Source organism: Rhamphochromis longiceps, linkage group LG1 (genome assembly GCF_057381845.1).
Source record: "Rhamphochromis longiceps isolate RC_006_pf linkage group LG1, R_longiceps_female_GT1.1, whole genome shotgun sequence".
Taxonomy (NCBI): Eukaryota; Metazoa; Chordata; class Actinopteri; order Cichliformes; family Cichlidae; genus Rhamphochromis; species Rhamphochromis longiceps.
Window position 1 is genome coordinate 25,251,909 of NC_140557.1, and position 22,295 is coordinate 25,274,203.

At 39.3% G+C, this 22,295-nt stretch overlaps 1 protein-coding gene across 1 annotated transcript in view; it reads right to left on the bottom strand.

Annotated features, from left to right (window-relative positions):
• Nucleotides 1–10,330: 10,330 nt before the first annotated feature.
• gpc5a (glypican 5a) overlaps nucleotides 10,331–22,295 on the bottom strand; it is a 155,244-nt gene continuing 143,279 nt past the window's right edge. Inside the window, exon 9 of the mRNA XM_085403184.1 lies at nucleotides 10,331–12,962. Coding sequence (XP_085259310.1) covers nucleotides 12,808–12,962 — 155 coding nt within the window. The 3' untranslated portion in view covers nucleotides 10,331–12,807. The remainder of the gene's footprint in view (nucleotides 12,963–22,295) is intronic.

The window sequence follows — 22,295 nt, forward strand, 5'->3', positions numbered from 1 at the left end:
CCCTGAAAATCCTGAGTTAAAGCTGAAGTTATCTAGCTATTTCTCAGAAGATTGATTTGTACGAAGATTATCAATCATTTCTGTTGGTAGTTTTAATGTTGTGGCTCACCAATAGGAACAGATGCAGAGTGTTGCACCCACTCACTGTGTGTTTATGCTTCATTTCAAACCAACACTGGAGCTTCCATATTGTGATAGACTGACTCACCAAGGTCATTCCCATAACATAAACATTGTCTCTGAAATGCTCAATTGACAGCTGCAGTTCAGTGATTAAAAATCTTGGCTATCCGCTACTTTATTGGACAAGTTTTCCCTGTATAATGAGTTTTTGTGGAAATGTATTTCCATCTAGTATCATCCTAAAAAGTGTCTTCCTCTCAATGCCCTAAACCCTTTGCATTAGACATTTTCAAATAAATCTTTCCCCCTCTGTCTTTGTCTCTCTCTCCACTGTCTTTCTCTCCCTGGATTTAGGATAAAGACTGAATTACACAGCAGAACAATCCTGGATAGCAGAGACAGAGATTACCCTCCCTGATCTTTCTACAGACAAGAAATTCCGTGCAAGAAGTTCAGTGAAAACCCTCCCTGAGGGCCTTACCACCTCAGTACTGACAGACTGTGCATTAGCATGCATCAGAGAAGAGAAAGAAAACAGTTTTATCCTTTTTGACCCACCACTTGACTTGAGATAGAGAGGAATCTAGTGAGCCAGTGCAGTGGATGTTAGGCTTGTCACCACACTGATCTGTACTCGGGGGGAAAAAAAAAGAACGAAAGACGAGAAGTGAGGTTCTGCATACTACCGTGTCAGAGGCATATGGCTCTAGAGCAGGGGTGCTCAATACGTCGATCGCGATCGACCAGTCGATCGCAAAGGTAGTATTGGTAGATCGCATGGCATTAAAAAAAAAATAGATGCCAGCCTATCATCCATCCCGTCACTTGATTGATACAGGGAAGCCAGTCAGATGACAGCAGATTTTTTCTGACGCTTAGGTCGCTGCGCATGCGCAAACAGCGGCGCGAAGTGTAGTAAAACTGACAAGCTAGTCAGCGAGTTAACTCCAATTTTTAGCTCTCGGTTTTTTCTCTTAAACCTGGCCGTCAGCAGCTACTGTCCGGACTATGCATCCCTGGCTGATTCAATTCAGTGCAAGTCATCAGAGTAAACTCAGGTAATGACAAAAAATTTACATAGTTAATTGTGTTGTGAAATATTGGATATTGCGGTTATGCATGTATATACATTGTAGATATAAAGAATCCTCAATATATTTATAAATAAGTATATGTTTTGGATTTTTGTAGTGGGTAGATCATTTTGACTTGGTCATTTTATAAGTAGCTCACATGCGGAAAAAGTGTGAGCACCCCTGCTCTAGAGCCAACAGGTAGAGTACACTTCTCCTTTTTTTCTGTTTAATATCAAAGACTAAAACAGCCTGGCTTCCCGAAACAGCCTGGATTTATCTGCTCTAAATATACATTTGCAGCACGTGTCTACACTTACTGATGTTCACAGAGACGCAAATGTGCAGAAACGGTTGTAACCACATTTTAAGTCATTAGACTGTCCATTATAAACAATAAATAATAACTTTATTACTGTGTCAAACAGAAGTCCAAGAATTTATTCTTCTCCACAGATTCCAAATATCGATTACAATGCGAGCTACAAGGATTGATTAAACAGCAGGAAATTAACTAGTCATAAGGTCATTAATCAAACATAAACAAACAATGTAGGCTTTTTTTAAAAAGGTTTGCTATATTAAGCACTGCACTAAATAAAGTACTTACCTTATATCTTACCTTATATCACTTTATATTTCTACTCCACTACAGAACTGAACGTTTACTAGAGCATAAACATAAAAACTGTATGATCAATAATGAAATCTGTTGCCATATCACTATAAAAGTAACCTTTATTAAGTACATCTTGGGTTTTACCTTCAGAACTGCTTTCATTCTTCATGGCACAGATTCAACAAGGTGCTGGAAACAATCCTGAGAGATTTTGGCCCATGTTGGCTTGATAACGTCACACAGTTGCTGCAGATTTGTCAGATGCCTCTTCATGATAGCAGTGTCCTGAAGCATCCATCAGAAGGTTGATGCAGTGTAGGATGGAATTGGTTGGTAACAACACTCAGGTAGGCTGTGTTGTGTAAAGGATGCTCAGTTAGTACTAAGGGGCTGAAAGTGTGCACAGAATTTGTCCAACACCCTTTTAAACTGCCAGCAGCTGCCTGAACCTTTGATCCGAGGCAGGATGCATCCACGCTTTCATGTTGTTTGCACCAAACTTTGACCCTACCATCAGAATGTGACAACAGACACTGAAACTCATACCAGGTAAGATTTTTACAATCTGTGATCCAACTTTTGTTAAGTCCATGTGAGTTGTAACCTCAGTTTCCTGTTCTTAGCTGATGGGGACTACACTGTGTGGTCTTGGGTTGCTGTAATCTATCTGCTTAAAGATTCAACCAGTTGTGCCGAGATGCTCTTCTCCTTGCCTTTGTTATAACATTAAGAAATTCCTCTCAGCTCAAAGCAGTCTGAATTCCCCTCCAACAAGAAATATTTTGCCCACAAAAGTGCTGCTATTTGATATTTTCTCTTGTGTGGACCATTTTCTTTAAACCCTAGAGGTAGCTGTGTGGGTAAATCTTATGGTTAATGGAAGCTGTTTATCTTCTGGAGTTTCGTGCGTTCTTAAAGTCCTGTATAACATTCACAGTCTTTAATATCAGTCAGTCTGTGTGCAATCATGATAATGAGCACTCTGTTCTCATTTGTAAGTTTCCTCAAATGATCATAATAACATAATTTCTTGTAGATAAAAGCACCACCTCCTTTGCGATGTCTGTCTCAGTGCCATTTCTTATCGTGTCTTCTTGTGTATGTGGTGGCAAAGTTGCATTCAAAGTGCCATCCAAGAACTCGATGTTCTGCATGTTATTCATATAAGCTGCTGCTTCACTGCTTAATTAAGAGGCATGAATAATATATTGACTTCTGTCATAAATGGAACTGGCAGTCGGTCTGCCCTGGATGCAGAGATGTGTCAGACCTTAGTCAGGAGCTAATGTTAAGCAGAACACCTACCTTGCACCGGAAAGCTATGGGGAGAAAAAAAGGGGGTGGGAATTGGAAGGGATGGATATTAGATGGTGGTGTGCAGCAGAGGAGAAATATTAGAGAACGGATTTAAGCATGACTTACTGTATGTGATCTGAAAATGTGAAATTTTGAGGGTTGGCTTCTCTGGCAAATGGGTCAGTGCCCATGGGGAGTAGTAGGGATGGTCTTAGCGGTGGCAGCCATGTTTGTGTGAGCCATAATAAGTGGGTCAGTAAATAGAATGGAACTCATCTCTCAAAATTGAAAGCGATGGCAGCATTGCTAAAGCTGTTGCATGAACTGAAAAAAAAAAATTAGGACAATGATTCATTATTATGACCCAACATAAAAGCATTTAGCAGTCAGGTTTAATATAAGCATTTGCTGAATTTTTCATATTTTAAGAATTAGTGCACATTTCCTCTCATTGTTTGACAGGATAGTCGTCTGTTGTGTGCTACACCCTCTGGAATAATTCACTGTGTGTTTCCAAGTTTCCAAGAGTGGATATAAAGATAAAAGTAAGTGAGAAGGAAACTCACAATTTACACAATTCAATTCCACCATCCAGGGTCTTTCTGTGTGGAGTTTGCATGTTCTCCCCATGTTTGCGTGGGTTCTCCCCGGGTACTCCAGCTTCCTCCCACGGTCCAAAGAGATGCAGTTAGTGGGGTTAGGTTAATTGCAACCACTAAATTGCCCATATGTGTGAATGGGGGAGTGAACGTGAGTGCGATTAGTTGTCTCTGTCTATGTTAGACCTGTGACAGACCGGTGACCTGCCCAGGGTGTACCCTGCCTCTTGCCCTAAGACACCTGGGATAGGCTCCAGCACCCCACGTGACCCTGAAAAAGGATAAGTGGAAGCGAATGGATGGATGGATTTGTCTAATATTAAAATTTGCTTAATCTGAAATGTGTAAGTTTGACCGATATGCAAAAAATAAAGAAATCAAACCAGGCAAAAATGCTTTTTCCTAGCACTGTGTGTATACAGAAGTTGCCTTAGTCTCCTAAGGTGATCAACATTTCCCTGTAGTAGAAGAGTGATCAGTGAATGAATGAGGAGGGAGTCTCAGAGTGATGAAAAATGAGGGTGAGTGAAAAGGAAAGTCAAGGAGGGAAAGGATGAGATGATTTATCGTAAAACCTGTGCTCTAGTCCTGTCTGATAATCTGGAAGCAGTGGGTGGGTAGACAGTGGTGAACACTATATTGATGAGACTGTTTACACCATTCTCAGAGGGACTAAAAAGTTGTGTGCAGACAGAAAGAGATTGAGAAGCCCCACGCTGCTGTTTCCAAGAGGTTCGAGAGGTGTGTCCGATTGGGGAAAGCCTTCAGACGCCATTAATTTCTGAAAGCACACATCAAGAAATGTTGAAAGCACATTTGGGACAGCAGGGTTTCTTAGTTTGGTTCTCAGTAGAGCTGACTGTTCTCTTTTTTGTCTGAAAATGAAAAAAAAAAAGAGAGAATAGAAGCATAGTCCTGAATAAATGCGGGTCCTTAACCTTACCGTTGGATCTAGGCAGTGAATGTTCACTCAGATGTTCATGTTATCATTCTTAATGTCTTTGTGTTTTTAAACTGTGCGGGTCAACAGCAGCACTTGACCTGAGCTACCTGTTGTTGTCAGCCCTACCAGCTCGTACTTCGGCTCATATGAGTAATTATTTGTATATGTACTTACCTGTGTGTAGCAGATATGTGACTTTTAAGTTTGTGTAGGAGGAAATCGGACCAAGAGTTCACAACGTGCTGGAGACTTCAAATCTACAAGCGTGTGCTGACACAGGGATGTGTTACAAAAGACAAAGCTTAGTATTCAAACCTGCATGTTTGTGTTGCACCTCTTCCTTTGAGCAACAGTGAAATGCAACATTATGAGCTGTTAATGCAATTCTGATTGTTGTCTAAGTGCTACTACCCAGAAAAGGGTTACCACTACATTCCACTTACATAACCACAGCAGTCAAGGTGTCCAGAATAAGCACTGTTGGTGCTAAGAAATTAGTATAATAAAGTAATCCAGTGGTGCTGCAAAACAAACAACACTGTAGAAAAGTAAAGGCAGAGATTGAATCAGTGTGGAGCAGAAAAATGAAACTTGATCACTTGATCAAACTTGATCAAACTTGATCAAACAAAGTGATCAAACCAAAACAGTGCTGCAAAAAACTTACCTGCAAAGCTAAACAACATGTATAAACACCAGGGGCCTGTTCTTCGTACCTCGCTAAGTAAGTTAGCTGGATTAGATTGTTGACGATTTCGCGTGATCCTGGATCGTTCGGTTCCCCGAAGCCCATCCGGGACTTGCTGTCATAGCAACAGAGCCGTAAGCGTAAACCTGCTCGGGAGCAGGTTTACTTTATGTAAACAGGATTAGATCGCGGCCACGCAGGTATGTCCGCTTCATTTATACGAAAGCAACAGCGATATTCCACCACTGTTTCACCATAAATAAATAACATCAATGTAACTAAAGATAATGCAGCACTTGATCCTTGTATTGATGTCACACAGATACATACAGGTCATTCCCCAAAAAAGGGAAATGTACTATTAACATTCTATTACATGTATGTGATTATTACAGATGTTATCCATATTTCAGAGTAGTAATTGTAAATTACTTCGTGTAATCAAGATGAGAGACCACGGCTATAAAAGCGAAGGTGGATTTGGGAAGTCTGTCGCAGCCATGTCCTGTCCGTATACGCGAGCCACCCATTGCGGAAGGTGCAAGATTGATAAGGAGAGTCCTCAGAATCCAGCGTATATTGCGGGATAGACAGGATCCTTTAGCTCAGCGCGACAGTGTGCTCATTGAGAGATATCGATATTCCCGTGAGGGTATTATTCACTTAACCAACTTGTTGACGAGGGGGTGCAGGACCACCACCTGTCTTTTTTTTGCTCTGCCCTTTTCTTGGTTGCTGTTATGAACAAACAGAGTATTCCAGGGTCTCTTTCCAAGAGACGACAAGCAATATAAGTGATAAATATTACCATTCTGTAGAATATTCTCATATTTCACTTTTACTTGTTCCCATGTTCTACTGGGTCCTGTTGTGGCTCTAATGTGAAAGAGGATATAATGTAACATATTATAATATAATGTAATATAATATTGGATAATATAGTATAATATAATACATCTACCCTACCGCCTACTGGTGTTGGCCAGAGGGGCCGATGGCGTGATATGGCAGCCTGGCTTCTGTCAGTCTGCCCCAGGGCAGCTGTGGCTACAACCGTAGCTGCCTCCACCAGTGTGTGAATGTGAGAGTGACTGAATAGTGGCATTGTAAAGCGCTTTGGGTGCCTTGAAAAGCGCTATATAAATCCACTCCATTATTATTGTTATTATTAGATTACTTACGAGTTTAATTTGTCAGCAACTTTCTGCCAGCCCTCTCTCCTTGCTTTTGCAGCCTTTGCAGTGTTCCCTTGCGTTCTGATTAAACTCTGAAACTCCTGAAATCCCTCACTCAAGAGTTCTTGCTCTGCTGCCGAAAAATACCGAGCGCGCTCCTTCGACATTTTCGCCGACCAATCAGAGGGTTGCCGATCACTGTTTCTGCTATCGATGCGTATCCCCTTTTACTTTTAAATCTGCGGTCCCTGTTAGAGCCACCAGGCCCTCTGACCACCACCAGTAGGCAATGGGTGAAGTGTCTTACCCAAGGACACTACAACCGAGACTGTCCAAGCCGGGGCTCGAACCGGCAACCTTCCGATTACAAGGCGAACTCCCAACTCTTGAGCCACAATTGCCCCATCCCCTTTTACGACACCCAGTGATCGCACATTACTTCAGCCAGCTGTACTAATCGTCAACAGCAGGTGTGTTCGGGGAACCGGATTAGCGAGCTCACGGTTAGCGCGATGGTTTGGTCTTGGATGTGTCATTTGATCTTGGATGTAGTGAGCGACGTACGAAGAACGGGCCCCAGGTGAATGGAAATAGCTATTAGTGGGGGACAGGGGGTACACAGGTAACAAAAGGTCCTGCACCAGGTGTGGTGGTTTTACAGCAAGTCTGGTGGGGTGGCCTTTGTGGACTGAAGGCCCCCCCACCCCCCACCCCACCCAACACCTGCTAACTGCATGGGAATAATAACAACATACCAAGGCAAAAGAATTATTAAAAAACTTTGAATGTACTGTTTTAAACTAACTGCTAAATTAAAGAAAAAATCCTGTCAGGCCAAGGTTTGTTTCATGCAGTGTTAATGTAGCAATAAGCCTTATTTAGTTAAAAATGACCTCTTGCACTTCACAGTAATTGTCAGTTTTCAAAGACATGCCCTGTGTTCAGAGTAAAGCTTGTAAAAACACTTCCTTTACCGTGAACAACTTGATGAATGCCACAAGGCTTTGGCTGCATCTGCACTGTGATGATTAAAGCTCCTGTCTAAGTTGAGGCTAAACGTTAGCCGTTGTCAAGGTCACAGTCATAATTCTGAGTGAAACAGAAACCTCAACGGGAATATGAAATTAATCTCTGTATGCATTTAAGCAGTGCTCAGCATTATTCCCCTCAGAAGGTCCCAGGAGCCGTTCTTCACTATGCGGAGATAAAAGACTCCAAAGACAACGGTTCATACTATCTTAAGCTTTACCTCTGAGTAATTTTGAAGACAGCAAAGTGTATTGTACTTGGACTCACTCCAGCACAGAGAAACTACTGCAATGGGAGCTGTTCAAAAATACCTGCCTTCACCTCTTTTAAAATGCAGGAGTTCATTAATATCGCCATTCATTTCTTAGTCTCTGTGTGGAAACTGAACACTGTCCTATTACCGTCCAGGTTCTTCAACTCCCAATTACCAGTAATGAAAAATGCCAAAGGCAGGGTTTCTGCAAAGAATAACTGCACTTTGAGACGCTGTCACAAAATTAAACATTAAAGCATTGTGATTTTATGATGTAGTTTCACTTCAGTCATTACTGAAAAATACTTCAACATTTCACATGATATTATCGAGTAATTACACCAGCAGACATTGTAAAAAGGTTTCTTTGATGGTTTTGGGGGTTAAACGTAATAATGGTAAGTTCACAGTAATGTAGCTCACTTTATCTTTAGCTTGAATCTGGAAAGAGCTTTCCAAAGTGTTTCCCATTCACGCAGACAGTCGTGCAGCAATGGAGACAGAGTTTTCCTGTAAGGCGATCACTTGTCATAAGAAGCCAGTTGCTTGGCCACGTGGAGGGTCCCTGTGATTAATGGCCAACACTATACCACCTGAGCCACAGCAGCCTGATATCCACAGACAATACAGACGGTGTCTTGAACCACTAAGTAGTTATTTAATTAACATTAACAACTGTTTCCATCATCACTCCGATCTCAATGAGACCACATGGTTAAAAAATAGGATTTAGTGATAATAGTCGTCTTCTGCATTAGTTCCATAAAGTGAACAGTGTCAACTTCTTTCTTTTGTTTAGTCCTGATTCTGTATTAAAAAGAAATTAAACTAAAATTTTTACATGGCACAAATGGCACAGGGTAAGAAATAACATGTTGGATTGCCATAAATATCTAATTAAGTTATTTGATTTATTTTATTAATGTGTATTTTGTAATTGTTTATTTAAACAATGCTTGTATAACATGCCTTTAATAGAAGCATTTACAGTCAGAGTAAAACAAAAGTATGCTAGATTTATGTTCTGAAGTTTAATTATGTGTTTAAAAAAAGAAATATATTAATATTTAATCAATTACAGAAAATTGTTATTTCAAGTTATTATTGATAACAGGTCATGGCAGATGGCCATGAGCATGGATGTGCAGGAGGTTTCTTCCTGTTAAAAGGGAGGTTTTCCTTCCCACTGTTGCTTGCTCATCGAGGGTCATATGATTTCTGTTGTGATTTGGCGCTATATGAATAAAACTGAATTGAATTGAATCATGGGGTATACTTTGTTTTCACACACTGTGTGTGCATTTTGGGGTTTTGTTTTTTCAATAAATAATGTAAGTGTGAATGTTGTTGTTCATCTCAGGATATATTTACATAATTTGAAAACAGAGTATGGAGTAGATCATTTTTATGATGTCCTGATATAAAAGTTCAAAATTCTGACACACTATACAAACTAATAAGGAGTTTAGTAATCATAATAATTGCTCATGATCGGATTGATTTTTACAGTCATTATTTTGCTGTTTCTTTTCAAGTCTGTAAACTGGGCTCTTGAGTCAATGTGTTGTTTTATATTTAAGTTATAATTAAGAAATAGTCTTTTTTTTCTGATTAAAGAAAAGAATAATAACAGACAACAAATACAAACCATAGGCACAATATTTCTGTCCATGTCACATAAAAGACCAAATATTAGCTTATGATTACTCAGAGAGAGAACAATGTGCAAAAATCCATGAGTCATTTCACAAATATAACTGTTACAGACGAAATGTGTGTTCACTAGGAGCATCAAATGGGAGTGTTTTGCCATATCGTTCTCCGACTAAGGGTGAAATCACTATGTGACATGAAGTGACATCCGCTGAAGACACACGATGAGTAAATTTGTTGTTCGCAAAAAACAGCAGTCTAGATGATCTGTCATAGTCCTGTAGTTAGAAACACAATCAACTGGGATGTGAATGACTATCGAGTGACCAGAGGGACTTAGAGTTGAGAGAGAGTCCAAAATCTCAGGTTTCTGCTTTATTCTGTTCCAACTCTCACAACTACTCATGACTCATCACCAAAACACTGCAGATTCAAGGTGTCGACATGAGGCCACAGTGCTGGACAGTGAGGGGCTCTCACTGTGAGCTCCTCAAACCACCAAAGCCAAAAATGTCAGCAAAACTGTTTTACATAAACCTGAAAAAAGTAACAATGTTTACTTTGATAACTTTATCATAGAGTGTTAACATGTGCTCTCATTTATATTTAAACGTTAGACACTTACAGACACATATGGATTACTTTTCCAAATGTCCAGGGATGGTTGGAAGTTACCGTAAGCCTGGTGAGGAGCAAAACAAACTGTATGGATGACAGCTGAAAGCTGGAAAAACATGCTTTAATTTAAGTCATGTCGTTGAGTAATCATTTCATTTTTTTAAACTGCTGATATTTGTAAAGACAGGATTGTGGTAAAAAAAAAAGCAAACCAAGAGAGCCACAAACACAAGCAGGCAGAAAAAACAGACAACTTGTAAACAGTCCAAGACTTTATTCAGAGCTGAAACCGAGTAACTCGTGATCACTGCAAAGGATTGCGGTGCAATAACTATGGCAAGTACAGTAGGTCAAAGCTAAACCTGAATCTATTCCGTTAACAGTGATTGATGTATAGTATGGACATTTAGTTATTTTACAGTTCGACTTCAATCTCTTGTTCTTCTCTTCCAAACCCATTTCACTTGACCTGATGGTCCGACTGGGATTCTCGTAACGTCTGACCTATTTTTAGAAATGCAGTTGCATTCCAGTATCTAAGCAGTCACTTCAGTGCCTTATTATAACAGAGTGAACTGACAACATGAAAATTAAGCCCCAGATGTAATGAAAAACGTGTTATTTTACATGTCGTACACACATTTCATTTTGCAAATTACACATTTTCTCTCCAAACCGGATATTAGAAAATAAACATGTTATTCAAGAGGTTCTGGCATGTTGCAGTGACAGCTCAATGGCACCTCGTTGGCATCACTATCAGCCTCTGGCCCCTTACCTCCCTCCTCTGGATGCCAGTCTCGCTATGTAGCAATAAAAACTATATAAGACATCCTTATATATCAAATCCTTTCTTTAAGTAAGGAGAACCAGTATAGCCTGGCATCTCTATTTAGCCTCAAGGCACCTTTGTCTCTGCGTCTGCCGTATGTCATTACGAGGCTGAACACATTCTTCAGGGGTGTCATCAAACGACAACAGTGCTAACTTTGAGGGAAGTAACCTGTGATATAATTGGTTTGAGGCAGCAGTTGTGACTTATTATGAAGTCAAACGACTGCCTCAAGTTTGTTTCCAAGTGCAATTGTCATTTGGGAATCTCGCCCAAGATCAGAAGCCACAAGATAAGACACTAAATCGATGCAAGAAATGATGAGTAAAATGTATACACGTTTATTAATCTTGAGACTCAAAGCTTCCAGCTAGTTAAACAACCTTGAATGCATTAGAGTCTAACCTGGCGTATAAAAGGTGAAAATGGCCAATGAAAGCAATTAGTGTTCACGCTTCCTCACAGCCGCAGTCTGAGCAAGGTCGCAGGCTTTTAAAATATGATCGTATATGATCAAACAGAGCACCCAAGGAAATTATATTTCAGCTGGAAAATAAAAAAAGCTGCGACTGAAGAGGGGATTTAAGGTGAAGCTAAAGAGAAAATCCAATTTGCACTTTGCGCCGCTAAGTTCCACATTAAGATGAGTGGTGAACAGTCATGGGTCTCACATACATTTCTCAGCACAAATTAATTGTAATATGACTTCATAAATTAATTTCACATCCTCCTAACAATAATCATTATTGGTTATTACTCCTATTAAAGTATATTGTGGTAGAAATCTTTCTGTACACTCGAACCATTGGAATGCCTCAGTTACACCGCGATCTATATTTACAGTAGCAGCTTTAAGGTTTACCTTTACTTCTGCAATGTGTACTGTATGTATTTATGTGCATATGCTAAATATAGTAGTGACATTTTAGATATAAAAATGATCATTTTAGCCACTGGAGAGAGCTCCCTAGGATATGTGAGCAAAGAGCCTTTATTCAGCACCACTTTTCTCTCTCAGCCACTGAGAGACCTGCATGGCATATGTGAAACAAATCATTTTACTTTTCTCTGTACGGAAACCTGTCAGCGGCACAGCGACGGTATGCAGGCAGGTAGAAGGTAGAAGCAATTGGATTCTTCCTCACCAGCGGCTCCAGGAGCTATCAGCCCCTATCCAGGCCTATGAAGGCAGAGGAGGATTGAGTTTGAAAGATGATAATAGACTCCTGAGGAAACTAATCTATTTCTAAAGAAGAAAGGGGTATAAATTCTCTCACTTGCCCCCCACGTCCACCTGCTCACCGTTTGCCTTTCATCGTTTCTCTCCGCATAGCATCACAGGTCAGTTTTACAATTGAAGTATACCAATTAAAAGGATCCTGGACAGCAAGGCAGCTATTATTGAAGAGAAGCAGATATTTCGAGTTCCTTTTTTGTATTTGTTATTAGTAAGATGTAGAATATGTAAGTTATTGAAGGTTTCAACAGTGATTTGAGCACTTTTATATTATTAAAAAAAAGACTGCTTTTAAATGAAATACTGCATGTACATGTAGTTTGATTCTTGTAATTAAATGCTTTCCACACACCTTATGCTGAATATACAGAAATCCAACTTTACAACATATGCGGTAGCCGTTAGTTTTTTGACATCACCTTTTATAAATAAGTCATGGTTAGTGTTAATGAATGCCATGTAACTGATAAAAAATAATTCATACATTTCAAAGCCACCATATGCTTATAGGAGACACTGAGTCTTGTAGTTTCCACACAATCACTCCTGCCCTGTCCTCCTCTGTGTGGAAGTGAAGGTCCATGATTTATTAGAGCTTCCACTGGCCCTTTTTTGGATAAATAATCTTGAAATCAAGTCTGAAAGTTTCAAGCTGCAAAACAGCAGCTGTTACAAGGCCAGGAGCACATGTAAACAAGGCAATCCCAGGACCCAGATGGCTCCTGTCAGTCTGAAGCTCCTGGATCTGCCCTTCACTTCTGAATCCTTGGCAGGATGGTGATAATGAAGATGATGTTTGTGATTACCGGTCACATCCGGGCTCACTGAGGAGAGAGCACAAACCAAAATGCCAGTCAGAAGGAAGCTCATTAGAAACATGACATCATTGGAAGGAATGATGCGGTTTGTCAGTGAAAGGATGAGACTGATATATTTCATTTGCTTTATCATCAACAACTGCCATGAAAAAAAAAACAACAACAACAACAAACCAACAAATCATCTCCCTGCCTTATAAAACTGCCCAAACCTTCTCCCTTTTTTGTGTATTTTCCCCTAAATTCATTTAATTCTGCTGGAGATTCACAGATACACAACTGCATATATGTCACTGTTTAAGTACATAAGCACTAAATTTGTTGTGGAGTATTTTCAGCAGTAAATTAATGCAGATTTGTTGAGTTCTAATGCCAGCATGGAATTTTGCTCAATTAAACTACTGTCCTCATGTTCACTGCAATAAAGTAAGACGTAGTGTCGCTCTGTTTTAGGTTTTAATAGCTTTTGGAGGGCTATGGCATAGAGATGTCTCGGGCTTTGGATCTACACAAAATAATTAGGATCAATTTGTTGTTTATTCAGTGTGCTGCTTGCTGTTCTTTAGCTAGCAATGAATTGATTCTGCATGGGATGTTTTTTCGAGCAGCAACTTCTGGAGCTACAAAGTAAGGCTAACATGGAAGTGCCGAAAAATGGACACTTCAAGCTGACTGATAGGTATATGCTAACACAGGTGGATGTATGAATCACAAGCTAATTCCTGTCACTGACCTTGAATTATAACTGTATAACTTATAATTGTAACTGGAGTGTTTTTTGGTATTTGCCTGCTGGAGAAGTTTGTACGGCAGTTCTGGTAAGAAAGATTATTTAGTTTTATTTTAAATGTTTATGTTAGCAAACACTGATTGGAAGACTCTTTGGTAGTAAAAACTTTACAGTCTAAGGAAGCACTCTGCTAACCAAATCTGCTAACTTTAATTTTAATCCAAAAATACTTCTGCCTCCTAAAAGCATGTTACTTTCTAAAGAAAATGTCGCTGGCATTTAATTATAAGTCAAGTTTGCACATCTTTATATTATATTGTCAATATAGACTACATTAAAAGATACATTATTACCTGAGGTCTAATGTCTTGCATACATCTAACAGCTGCAATACAGCAATGCTCGGACTATGTCATTAGGGGAGTTGGTTAATTTTCCACTACCCTATTTATAATCAGCTGATGCAACTACAGTGCACCTTCAGCCTCTGTGTCATCCCCCCCAAAGGTGCTTTAAAAGGCATCTTGGGTGTTCCTTTGTGTCAACAGCCATTAATATGTTTATGTCAATGTTTTAACGGTGAACGCATCATCATCATCATAACACGCTATAAATAGTAATCCTCAGATGGATTACAGGAAGTTTTTTTCTTCCTTCAGTTTCTGTGTGCACTCCAATTTGGGGCATCTCTAAATTACCTATAAAATTCTTTAGAGCTTTAAACACACACACACACACACACACACACACACACACACACACACACACACACACACACACACACACACACACACACACACACACACACACACATATATATAGTAAAACATGCCATAGTAAAACAAAACAAAAAGTACAGATACAAAAAGTTAGAGTGAGAGAGGCATAATGTGCACACAACAATGCAGTAATAGGGCATTTGTTTCAACCATGAAGCTATCAGTTTGAGTTTACACACCACCCCAAATAATGATAACATGAGTCTAATGATGTCATATTTGGATGCTAAATAATTTGTAAATACATACAGATACGCTCCATAGACGACTTACTTTTCCCCCCCACTTTTACACATAGTGATCTAGTCTACAGTTCCTGATACATCCATCCCTTTTCATGACTGCTTCTCCTCTTTGGGTCACACAGATGCTGAAGCCTATCCCAGTTGACACTGGGTAAGCAGCAGAATTTGGTGGGCAGGTCGCTAGTCATTCAAAAGGCTAATACCAATTTAGAATAACCAATTAACCTCAAGTGTCTTCAGACGGGAGAAACCCCAAGCAGCCACAGGAAGCAACCTCCACTGTGAGGCAACAGAGCTAACATCTGCACAACAGTGCCACTCACTTTACGATGCAAATCATGCAAAATTAAACATAATTCTAGGTATTTAGGATTTATTTTGCACATATTGTAGTGACATTGTTTATGTGTATCCACATGCTATATATTTATGGCATGTGTGTGTTTGCTGATTGCATGATACTGTAGTCCTTTGCATGTTGTAATATCTTTTATTGCCGTTATTATAAGCGTCACAGTGATTTTTGCTACTGCTAATACTGCTGCTTATTTGGACACTATGTCAGAGTCTCTATTATATTGCACTTTTTCATCTAAGTAATTAGAATTTTCACTCAGATTGTGCATAAATCAGAAAGCTGTAGAGCAGTATGCCTGTGGTATTAACCCTCTGGCTGTTCACGCTGGTTTCACATTTTCTGAAAGGTGTATCATTAAACTCAGTCAAACCGGTGAATAATACTGAGCCTTTAAAAGTAATATCCTTGATATCAATCCATCACAGTTGGGCAGGTTAGTGTAATGGTGATCAAGTATCCCCGATAGTGGGCCTATGGTACAGTGTGCAGGATCATAATTTAATAAACTTTAAAAGTAGAACAACAGCCCCTAGATCCATCTTTTTTACCCCTACCTTTAACATCATAGAACTTAAATATCCTAGACACCCCCTAAACACCCCCCTGTGTGTACACCTTTAAAAAAAATTACACCTCAACAGATATCAGTTCAGACAACTGCACCATGCCATCTGTCAGCGTATATCTTGCTGTTTACACCTCTCTTTGGAGACTTGAAGTGTTCAGGGGGGAAATTCAATGTCCCTTGCCAAGTGAAATAGAGCATCCTCTTTAGCCTAGCTGAAGTTACTTCAGGATACCTCAGACTTCATCCCGGTTCATTCCCAGAGGGAGAGAGTGATGCTGAACTCCAATAGATGACCAGCTGCCCCAGGACTTTCGAGTTTCTTGCTTAGGCCCAAGAGTCATAAGTCTGTCACGGGCAGGATTAGTCTAACCCAGACCTTTTCAAAGTCTATAAAGGCTGTGCTATCAGAGGGTATCGTACAAGCAGAAATATAAGACTAGCTCCAGAGGCCATCTGTACTCTGGGGATTTAATTCTGATTTTTATGGTGCAGCAGAAATTGACTGCAGCTCTTTTCCCCATAGCAGCAGCACCCACAAAAATTACTAGTTGCTTTACCAGCAATCATAATCTACGAGTTTAGTCTTATTTCGTAAAATAACAAGAAGATAAAGGTAAAAACATATCATTATAACTAATATAAGATTATATCATTATATTTTGTATCTTTATGACCAGTTCATTATTCTAACTTGTTGGATTTCACCAATTTTTTTGTCATGTAATGCAATGTTGCAGTAAGTGACTACACCTACACACAGGAATGACTTTTAAAGCTGGCTGTGATGTGAAGTTAAGTATGCATTGATTCACTGTCCCCAGGATAGCTATTTGATGGTATACAGCAGGGGTCACCAACACGGTGCCCGCGGGCACCAGGTCGCCCGCAAGGACCACATGAGTCGCCCGCGGGCCTGTTCTAAAAATAGCTCACCATAACAACTTACCAGTAAGCTGCATCTATTTTTATTTTTTCTTGCTATTTTTTTTTAATCACAATTGCATTGGCGTTAATTTGTTAGAGATAATATATAAAAAAAATGTTTATTATTAAATATTAGATCATGATCTAATATTTAGTGCTAGCTGGTCTCCACGGAAACAGTTGCCGTGAAGACCAGCAAAGGCAAAGGTGAGGAGATGAGGAAAACATGGCGGAAAAAAGGAAGAAAACATATAATTTTCACAGTGAATGGGAGGAAGAGTTCTTTTTTACCACTGTGAAAGATTCATGCGTGTGTCTCATTTGCGGGGCAACTGTGGCAACGGCAAAGCGGCACAACGTGGAGAGACATTTCCGAACGTGTCACACAAGCTACCATGCTAACTACCCAAAGGGCAGCACACTGCGAGCGGAAAAGGCCCGCGAATTAAAGGCAGGTTTGAGCAAACAGCAGTCTTTTTTCACGAGACCGGTGAAAAACTCTCAAAAAGCAACCGAAGCCTCATTTAGAGCTACACATTTCATGATTAAGAAAAAGAAGGCATTTTTAGACGGGGAGTATTTCAAAGAAGCAATGATGATAATTGCAAAAACTGTGCTTAAAGACGAGAAATATGGAAACGATGTAATCTCCACTCTCTCTGATGTCCAGCTGGGGGCAACTACAATTGTTAGAAGAGTGTCGGCTATGTCCGGGAACTTGGCCGATCAGTTGGATCAGGATCTGGCAAAGTGCAGTTGGTTTAGCATCCAGTGTGACGAGTCCATCGACAGCAGCAGTACAGCACAGCTGATGGTCTTTATCCGGATGGTATTTGATGGTTTCTCCACAAAAGAAGAACTTCTGACACTCCTGCCGCTAAAGACAACAACGAAGGGAGTTGACATCTATAACGCGGTGAAGGAGTTTTTCGCGAAGAAAAAGGTACCGTTGGAAAAGCTGGTATCAGTGACTACCGACGGGGCTCCTGCTATGATCGGCCGACATACGGGATTCATCGCTCACTGTAAAGGTGACACAGAGTTCCCAAACTTCATGCATTACCACTGCATCATTCACCAGCAGGCGTTATGCGCAAAGGTGATCGGCTTCGAGCACGTCATGACTCCCGTCGTGAAGATCATAAACAGCATCCGCTCCAGAGCTAAACAGCACAGAACATTCAAGGTGCTATTGGAGGAGCTGTCAGCTGAATATGGTGACCTGCTACTACATACGGAAATCCGATGGCTCAGCAGGGGACGGATTTTGCTTCGTTTTTTGTCACTTTTGGGTGAAATCAAGGAGTTCATGCAATCCAAAGGGGAAGACACATCTCTGCTGGAGGACACTGAGTGGACACTTGACCTTGCGTTTTTAACAGACATTACTGGGAAACTGAACCATTTGAACTGTGAGCTGCAAGGCAAAGGTAAGACTGTTGCTGACATGATAAGTGCTTTAAATGGATTTAAAGCCCAGATGAACATTTTCTCTGTGCATTTACAGAGAAAAAAGGTGCTGCACTTTCCCTCTGTGCAGATGGTGCTGAAAGACAATGCTTCAGCATCTGAGACTTTTGACAAAGTTGCAGAAAAGTACACTCAAGTCATAAACCGACTTGGTCAAGAGTTTGAGAACAGGTTTTGTGACCTTGATCAGCTTGAGCCATGTGTCTCATTTGTTTCCAATCCTTTCATGAATGTGGACACAACATGCATTGCTGAGCAACTAAGTTCAATGTTCAGCTTGGATGCTGGACAGGTGGAAATTGAAATTGTAACATTGCAAAATGATGTCCACCTCAAAGCCTATCTGGGTGCACCAAACTTTTGGTGCCTTGTTGACACAGAAAAGTACAGTGGTGTGTGCACAGCAGCTATGAAGGTTGCCAGCCTGTTTGGTTCAACCTATCTTTGTGAATCAGCCTTTTCTGACATGAACTTCATCAAGAACAAACACAGAACACGCCTCTCCGATGCACATCTGCAAGACTCACTCAGAGTTGCAGTGTCAAGTTATACCCCAGATTACAACACACTGGTGAACAGCATGCAATGCCAGGTTTCCCACTAACAGACAAAGAAAGCCATATTAGATGTTCTCAGTGGCAACATTACAGTGTCATGTCAAAGTTGAATTTAATTATTGAAAAACAAATGTGTTTGTTAAGTGTAACATGTGACAATTTGCTTTAAAATGCTGCCAATTTGGTGAAAAGTTCTGTAAAATTTGAAAGTTGATTTTTTGTATGTTACATACATACAAAAATAATGTATGTAACAGTGCATGACTTGTTAAAATTTGTTAGTGGTAAGTGAAAATGTTGTAGAAGTGATCACTTCAAAATGTAAATACTTGCAGAGATATATAGAAATAAAGCGTTGCATATTGATATTTATGTTTCCTACCTTGTTTCCTAATTGCATTCTTTATAATTATGGTGAAAAATAATTAACATAATTAGTGTCCGTACATAGATGAATATCATTAATTATTAATGATAACACATAATTAAGTTAAACTGAGGAAATTTGTTATTTGAGAAGTGTGTGTCAAACTGGTAGCCCTTCACATTAATCGGTACCCAAGAAGTAGCTCTCACTTTCAAAAAGGTTGGTGACCCCTGGTATACAGCTTACAGATAAGTCTTTGTGCCCAAGAGGACCTCAATCAATTCCTCTTACTGAAGCTTCAAGGTTCAACTGCAGCAACAAGCTGCAGACTAAATCACAGAATGTCTTTCTGATGAATAAACCGTGCTATGCTGAAAGCACTCTTTACTTTCTTTATTTTAGCTGCAGAGGAAACATCCAGAGACTTATTGTATATAAAAACTTAAAGGTACAGACATGATGTCAGATTTCAAGAAGCATCAACAAACATAAATGTAAATAAGTAAATACATAAATGCAGTGAATATATGTGAGGATTCAATTGAGAACTGAATGTATATAAGAAAAAAAAGGAACCAAAAGAATATGTCATAAACTGTAAATTTAGTGGATATACGTTATATTTTGTAGAGCAAAAATACTTCAGTAGTAAAGCAAAACTTTAAAACATGATTTTTTTTCATTCCTTAACCAACATACGAAAATAAATGGAAGCAACCATATAAATAAGTACCCTCCCAGAAAAAGAACAGTAACATCAGTTATATAACAGCCCTCAAAAAGCTGTAAGAATGACTTGATCTTGTCCAACAGGAAATTTCCTCACCTGCAAAGGTGCCTTCCTGACTCCAAAAATGAGTCAAATTCGAGGTAAAATGCCTTCGCAGCAGACATAAACATGTTTATAGACAGGTGCAGGACAACAGCACAGGTGGAGAATATTTTATTCAATGAATTACTCATTCAAATTGTAGACATGCATATTTTTAGGCCTGGCCACAATGAGTGACAGTGGTTCTGTCTATTATTATCTTGCTCAGCAGGATTCAGTTTTACCTAAAGATACTCTGGTAAGTATATTTGGTTTATACTTTTGTTTTGCTAGCTAAAATATTTCATATTCACATTTAATATCACAGTGAATTTGAGATAAGCTCTGCTAATCAGGCTAGCTGTCGAGAACTAGCATTAGCTGCTAACCGAAAAGTGCAAAAATCAAGGCTCCTAAATCCTAGCTGACAAACCAGCACCACCTTAACATGATTATGTCAAAACATAAAAGTTCAAACATACTATGTTTGAACTTTTTCTTTCATGCTTTCTTTTTACCATCTGATTATTATTGTAACTGTGACTGGAGAAGTCCTCTAACGTTAACAAAGCAATAATTTCATGTTGTGCTTCAACCAGCAGCCTCAGATCAGATATATCTCTTCCATTAAATGTGCAAAGTTTACAACGAAACAAATGCGGGATTTTTGTTGACGTTGTTAGAAACCAATTAAATTATATCTTATCGCACCTTATTGTGTATTCATGAACTTGTAAGGCATAATGAATCCTGGTACAACACAACAACTCAGTGCAAAATGTAACTGAATTCACTTTGACAGAATGAGCAAAAGCTGAACAATGTGGAAAACATAAAAGTGGGATTCAGAACAGAACTAGACTGTATTAGGATGCACAGGGGTACATAGTGACACAGTCAGTGGTTGGATTGACTATTATGGGATGTGGATGAGGTTTAATTTGCATTACTGACTTAATCACAGGGTGCTGTGTGTGTAGTCTGTGATGCCAAAAGCAATGGCCAGAAATCTCTTTTGGGGGAAGGAATGAAGAAATGAAGACGCAACAGGCATTTTACATTGCCAAGTTTTGCAAGACACTGTTAGGTTTCATGTGCAAATACAATCAGACAAGGGAAGGTTGAGGCTGGGAAACCAAAAAAGGGAGCAAAACTAAACAGTTTCATGTAGCTGGAGTAGATAATTCTGCAGTTTAACAGTAAAATATACATTAAAGGTCATCTTTAAATTCTTGAAGTAAATTCTCAAAACTGCTTCTTCACTTTGCACCCACATACTTCATTACAAAAAGACTAATACGTGTTACTTAATCGCTCATATATGCACAAATATTGACTTTGACTGCCTTCCAGCTATTAATATCCACCATTATCTGGCTATACATTAAGTAGGTTCTTTTTATGAACAATAAGGAAGGCCTACACAAAAGAGCAAATTATGGCTCTAAAAGGAAAACTACATCCTCAATGTACAACAGACAATAAATATTTCTTGTGGTCGGTTCAGGAGGCAGCCTATCTAGTCTCCAAAAACTATTGGATGAAAATAGATATAATGGGCTGCCTTTTTTGGAATCCAAGCAGAGATGATTTTGGAATTTGCTTGGAAACTGCTCCTGTAATGACATGTTTTACTAAACCCACAGAAGAGAGGTTAGAGGGTTGGAAAAGGTGCTTGAAGAGAGACATAGGGCAGAAAGAGAGGCTTACAACTGAAGTGAAATCAATACAAGCTGATTTCCCGAGGACATGGACCAGCAATGATCAATACCACACTAACAGCACTAGGAAAAAATACCTAACAACTGCAATGATAGAAAGCGCCTTTTGTATTATTATAAGCGGTTCAACCTTCAGAGTTTTTACGTCCAAATGTGGTTTAGTAACAAAGTTTTATGTACAGCCTGATTTTGACAAACTCCATCAGAGCTTGCTGTAGTTTAGAGGTCTTATTACTATGTAGAGTTATCTTCAATGGGAAGTGTCAGTTCATCCATCACTCCAGTTCTAACCTGGTGGCCAAACAATTCAATAAAAAAAAGAAGAAAACATCAAACTTCTCACAGGGTGGCACGATAGTGAGTTTGTCAAATTTGGTGAAAGAAAATGCTCCAACTGTCTCCTGTTTTCAAACTTAATGACAGATTAGAACTTCAGTGATGCTACTAAGATGTTTTTAAGTAGATATTTAACTACTAACTGAAACTAGTAAGAGCAAAGTTGTGTGGGCAAGAGTTCAGTGAATTGATTTTAAAATGCATTTTCGTAAAATACGTCAAATAAGTACATCAAAGGTACATCAACATCGAGAGATTCAATTTAAAGCTCAATCAGGGATAGCCACCTAAATATTGACCGTATAGATGTTTGACAGTATACAGCTCACAGATAAGTCTTTGTACTAGACTATTTGTGTGTGTATGTGTCTTGGGTACAAAGAAATTTGTGTGGAAGCACAGTTCCCCGAAAACATGATGGATTCCAATAAAATGACTCTAAACATACTTGAACATGAAATAAATGTAAATAT